The sequence below is a fragment of the Medicago sativa genome, chromosome 4 (assembly GCF_051527215.1).
Source record: "Medicago sativa cultivar Bolivia chromosome 4, Bolivia_mono, whole genome shotgun sequence".
NCBI lineage: Eukaryota > Viridiplantae > Streptophyta > Magnoliopsida > Fabales > Fabaceae > Medicago > Medicago sativa.
In genome coordinates this window covers 91,061,710-91,067,752 of record NC_140752.1, presented here as the reverse complement: position 1 = coordinate 91,067,752, position 6,043 = coordinate 91,061,710, and the positions used below count along the sequence as shown (strand labels likewise).

The window sequence follows — 6,043 nt, the reverse complement described above, 5'->3', positions numbered from 1 at the left end:
TTTAGTTTCTTCTTCGTAATTGTGTCGTTTTAGTGCGACATTGTTTTGTTAATCGTTTACATGAGGTATTGTTTTGCTTTACCATTTTGTTACAATGTTTGTTCGATTTAAAACATCAGATCACTTTCGATTTAGTGTAGATCGATTAATGACTTTGATGTCGTCAAATCTTTTTGATTTTTACAAATTTGTATTGTATCAATTTGAAAGACACATATCAATTATTTTTGTACCCAACAAAAATATCATATATTTTGTTTTAGTAAAAAAACAAAATTTAGTAGTTTACTCAAGTGATATAATTAGGAAAAAGTGAGAGTAATTTCTATTTGAAGAAAGTTTTTTCCCCAAAACAGAATAAATGATGGAAATTTTTTTACCGGAACAGTGAAGTGTCCTGTCGGGTAGTAAACACACCCATCTCATGTTTCTACTTTCCGTTGTCTTCATCTCTTCTCTCTCTTTCACTGTCTGAAATCTTAACCTAATAAAAATGGACGATGATACGAGAAAAGCGTGAGAGAGACAGATTGAGATAAACGATCCGAAATTGACAAAAATATCACAAACTTGGATCTGTCTTCACCCCCGATCTCCGCCAATTATTTCGCTTCAGTGTTACCGTTGCAACTTTTTCTTGTTACCGTTGAATTCAATTGAATCTCTCTCACTCTCCCACAGGTAATGTCTACTTTTCTCTACTTTTTTCGTCAATGAAGCCAATCTAGCATTCACTTTTTTTTTTTGTTGCCATTGGAATTGATTACGCAAAGACAAAAATAATTTTTACTTTTTTTTATTTTTCAGTCTGTTTGAACTTGAATTGACTAAACGTGGAGAATTTTATGTAGTGACTTATTTATAGCTAGGAATATAGAATCTTGATTTTCTGTTTCTCCGTTTGACTTCTTGTGCCAGAATATTCGATAAATTTTCATTTTTTTCATTTTTATTTCTTTCAGCAACTGTTTCTTACACTCACTGTTTTGGCTGGAAAAGTAAATATGTAAAATCATAGGTTTTCTATTAATTAATTATATTAATATTGAAACATTTGATGATTTGGGTGTTTGTCTACTTCCAGTTTCAATGCTGGGGCAGGATATGACATTTTTGCTTATATGAAAGTTTCTTGTGTTTTGCTTTATAATTTGTTATAAATAGTTGTCTATTGATGTAATTCAAACTTAATTTGGGCATATTTTTTAGCAAAGAAATTGGTTTTGAAAAGAATGCCAGTTATTGTCATTTTTGTTGTTGTCCTTTTCGACGTATAAAATCTAGAGATGGGTTGGTATGTTATGTATGTATACATGATGTTGTGCTGAATACTAATCCAGTATGTTACTTATATGCAGTTTTGAAGTGGTTTACTTGCTTGAGGTACCCTGTGTGAATTGACTAGTTGATCTGTGAGATTACTGTTGTAATTGACCAAGCATGGATAAAGTTTCATCGGACTGTCCATACCCAGGATGCTTCTTTTGTGTCATGAAGGAAGCGAATCCAAGCAAACGCAGAGCAAGTGTACTGAAGTTCTTTAGAGAACTTCCGTGTCAAGATGATGATGGTCAGGTTCTCCCTATCAGTGGTCTTTGGAACACAGCAATGGCACATCCGAATGACCCTGAATTCATAGAGCTGGGAATTTTTGAATGCATGTCTGCTCTCATATGGAAAGGACTGAAGAATCGACGCTGGCTTTCTCACGACCAAAATATATACATTCCTTATTATGCAGCTCATATCATTGGTTCCTACACAATGAATATGGAAGAATTTGCAGAAAGTTCTGTGCATGCTGGTGTCATTCCTCCTTTAGTTGAGCTTCTAAGAGGTAGGTTGACTTGGGTTGAGCAGAGGGTAGCAGTTAGAGCTTTGGGACATTTAGCTACATATGCCAGCACTTTTCCCACTTTAGCCAGTCACGGTGAAATTCTCGAGCTTTCAATCCAATTAGCAATGAGTTCCTTGGAAATAGTTTATTCACACTTTTACCAATATGTTGATAGAAGGCTAAGTTATCACTGTGATCTTCTTACACGCGGCATGGGCGGTGTTGAAATGGAGTCTAGGAAGGCCGAGGAATGGGCTAGCCAACTGCAATGTTGGTCTCTTCAGCTCATTAATTGCTTTGCTTTTAAACCGGAATTTCTTCCTACCATATGCAAGCAAGAATTTCTAACAAAACTACCTGGCATGTGGGGTGGTCTTGTTAATGAAAATTCACCAGCTGGTATTGGCTTATTAAGAACAATTTGTCATCAGAAGCTTGGTAGGGGACCTGTTGCTAGTTGCCCTGGAATTATTGAAGCATTGTGTAATATTGCTCGCTCTTCAGATGATTGGCAGTATATGGCTATTGATTGTCTTCTATGGTTGCTGCAAGATCCAAATACATGTCACAAGGTAAAACCTTTGTAACCTTGCATTTGTTCCTGGTTCTGCTACTTCAACTGGTCTTATCCAATGTATTCATTTGCACTCTTGAACATTAAGGAACTCTACTGACTGTCTTAGGCATGAATGCTTGGCTTAGCATGTGAATGGAAGTTAATTCTTATGCTTTAAAACTAACTTTAATTCATCTAGAAATTGGCTTAGCATGTGAATGGAAGTTAATTCTTATGCTTTAAAACTAACTTTAATTCATTTAGAAATAAAAGTAGGAACTGTTGTCTCAGTCTGTAGCTTTTCATTTAGGCACAGACCTTCACTACGAGATATATACATATCACACCGCTTGGTGTGACATATTTCTGTTTCTTAGTGTGAAAAGGAGAAAACAAAGAAAGGTTTTAGCTGAGTATTTTTTGTATTATATATAAAACCTTTCTTTGTTTTATATATAATTTCAATTTCTATTGAACATCTAAAAACATTGATGTATGGAAATGAACTTTAATGATTCAGCTCATGTGTAGGCTGCTTAAACTTAGTTATCACTGCGGCAATTGCTAACCATGTTTGGACTCACATGTTTGGTTTTTAGTTTAATGTTTGAGCTCATGAATTTTCAATTCCTCCTTATTTGATCATTGCTTTCATTTATCCAGCACCGATTTCTGTAGACTGTTGAGTTCTCTTCACTAGGGTATTGTGAATATTTGTTTACTTTAACGCCTTGGCATATATTATGTAGGTAATTGATAAAGTGGTGCCTGCATTAGTTGACCTTGCGGAGATTACAACTCTAGGTGATCATAAAAAGCTTGGTGATTCCATTGTCAGTGTTCTTCAAGATTGCATCGAGACACAAGGGTCGGGAAGAAGCTCAATTAGTAGTCGCACTAAAGAACAGATAGAGGATCTATTAAGTTCGAAGCAGAGATTAAAATGGGAAAAGAATATGCCCAAGGAAGATCTACATATTAAGCAGGCTGCAGCACTGGTTGTCAAGCTTGAAGGAAATTCCCTTTTCTCATCTGGAAATATTTCTGGTGCTGCATCAAAATACTCAGAAGCATTGGCATTGTGTCCTATGAGATCCAAGAAGGAGAGAGTTGTTCTCTATAGCAATCGGGCTCAATGTTATCTTTTGCTGCAACAACCTTTGGCTGCCATAAGTGATGCTACCCGTGCACTATGTCTCCACAGACCTGTCAATCGTCATGCCAAAAGTCTCTGGAGGCGAGCACAAGCTTATGACATGCTAGGGTTAGCAAAAGAAAGTTTATTGGATGCTATTCTATTTATAAATGAGTGCTCCCAGTCAAATGATCCTGATCTCTCACTGAGGCAAAATAAAGTTCCCGATTACGCTGAGCGATTAGTTAAGAAGCAGATGCGTGCTGCTTGGTTATTTCGAGAGGCAGCTGTTAAGCATGGTGGCGTCCATAATCAGGGTGATGGTGGTGATATATATGGTCCAGAGACTGATGACTCGGAATGGGAAACAGCTAGTGAAAGTGATATGGGAAATGATGGAATTGGCGATGATGACGACGGTGATTGGAATAACGACGATGACAGGAAAGAATAGGACAAAACTTTAATAAAAGGTATTTTCAATTAATAATTTCCTGCGGTAATGCTTTTATCAGTAATTTGCTTTATACAGTCGTACTCCCTGCTTGTGATTATATATATTACTTTGGCGGATGGGGATTGGCTAGCATACCAATGGATTTGCATCTTTGAAATAGAAAGCGAAGACAATAAAGATATGTGACGAGTAGAGTATAAGGTGTCATCACCATATTATGTTCTCTACTTGCAAAATTGTCGATCAACATGACTCTTACAGGATTATCGTATGAAATCAACCTCAACATTTCACTTTTTTTTTGAAGTGATAGTCTTATTTTTCCAAACTTTAAATAATTCTTATCAACTTGAAGTGTTTGTGTGTGGCCAAATGGTTGTGGATAATATTGTCCCAACAAGAACACTGGAAATGTAGTCAGTCCCGAAAACAAGTTGCTTTCTACATATATTATTGTTCTAAAAACACACTTTAGGATGCCTATTGCAATATTTTGTTATATTATTTTATTGTGAAAATGGTTTAATGCCTTGTTTTGACACTTTGATTTCCTCCAGGCATAAAGCATGAATACAATGTGCAACTTGTGGAAGAAGAACCTTGACTTGACATGGTAATCCTTGCTTGGTGCAAATGTTCTCCTGCATGAACGAAGCAGAGTTGGCTCCTGTGACTGTTCCAACTCTACATTCTGTAGCATTGAAAGAAAAAAAATTATCAGTCGTTTATTGTAAGTGGTGAGCTAAAAGTGACTACAGTTTTTGGTCTTAATGTTTGATGTTGAGATTTATTAATTTATTTGAAGCTTTCCATGTTTGTCGTTCTCCCCATATTTTGTGTCAAGTGTAAAAAATTGCAAGTTTTGGAGAACTACATGACATTTGGAGGATGTGAAGTTTCCTTTTTGTATTTTTGGCAGTTTGTGTATATAAAGTTATAAACCTAAATTATCTTGAGTTCGTTATTTTGATTAGTCAACATATTTGGCCATGGATTATGAGTATTGAATAGGAAATTTGCTAAGTTTTCTTCGCATTTGCATTCAGAAGTAGTTTTTGTTTGCTTTTCTAACCATTACTAGTTTTGCACATGTTTGAACTTTATGAATTAATCAACCGACAACGATTAGGTATGTGAAAACAACTTGTACCATTTTAATAGAATTAACTGTTTTTAAACCTCTTGGAAGGCTATTAAGAATGGAAATAAAATGCTATGGCCCATCATGGGAGAGGTTATGTATTGGCTTTATGGCGCCGTGAGGAAAATGGTAGTATATTATTTCTTCTTTTTAGCTTTTATCACCGAAAAAGAGTATAAAAATGGCTAGAATGAGCTAATGCAGAGCACGAAATAATTACTTGTTGGCTCGTTTATATAAACAAAGCTTTCGGCAATTGAGAAAGACAAAGTTGACTGCCAACCAGATTATTAATTGTTGATGGAGAATGTCAATAAAATAATTGTTGATGAAGAGGTCAAGTATCAAGTTAACTACTCTTTGCTTAGTTTCACTAATTTAGTTTGAATAATGATATTAGGACCGCTATTTGATGACAACTTTTGTGATAATTTTATTTTTTTCTCTTCTCATTAGTCAAAAACAATAAATAGAGAAAAATGGAGAGAGATGATAAATACATTATGTGAGTATAAGAGAAAATTGTTCAAAAGTTGTCATAAATAATTGTACACATATCATTTCTTATTTAGGTTTGGTACAATAAGAAAAACGAGAGAGAAAAAAATGCTAGTGAGCATCTCGGTGAGCATATGCTTCCAACAAAGGTGGGAGGCCTGGTCTGGACGATTCAATTTTGACAATTGCTCTTTTGGCATTCAGAAAAGTCGAACAATCGTTTGTGAACATTGTTTAAATTGGGGTGAACGGATTTTAAGTGTTTCAACCGGTCTCAAAAGCGTTGAACAGAAGTTATATTATAGTCTTAGTGCCTTTCTGTGGATGCCCAAGAGCAATCACTAGATGCCTAAAAGTAATAGTCTTCAATTTTTGTGAGAAAATCTGCACAATGATTAATATTCATCCTTGTAGCAATA

The 6,043-nt window shown here is 35.3% G+C and overlaps 1 protein-coding gene across 1 annotated transcript; it reads left to right on the top strand.

Moving 5' to 3' along the window:
• The first annotated feature begins 442 nt into the window (after positions 1-442).
• Positions 443-4,963, top strand: LOC146933673 (ARM-repeat/Tetratricopeptide repeat (TPR)-like protein). Its single transcript, XM_085705465.1, has 4 exons — positions 443-681; positions 1,359-2,409; positions 3,143-4,001; positions 4,543-4,963. Exons 2-3 carry the CDS (start codon positions 1,441-1,443, stop codon positions 3,980-3,982), a joined length of 1,809 nt encoding a protein of 602 aa, XP_085561591.1. The 5' UTR covers positions 443-681; positions 1,359-1,440; the 3' UTR covers positions 3,983-4,001; positions 4,543-4,963.
• Positions 4,964-6,043: the final 1,080 nt, after the last annotated feature.

What these genes read in the sequence shown, in the direction of transcription:
- LOC146933673 (XM_085705465.1), top strand. Translation starts at nt 1,441, where the DNA reads ATGGATAAAGTTTCATCGGACTGTCCATACCCAGGATGCTTCTTTTGT. An exon ending in ATCCAAATACATGTCACAAG is followed by an intron (nt 2,410 to 3,142) that starts GTAAAACCTTTG and finishes TATATTATGTAG; the next exon opens with GTAATTGATAAAGTGGTGCC.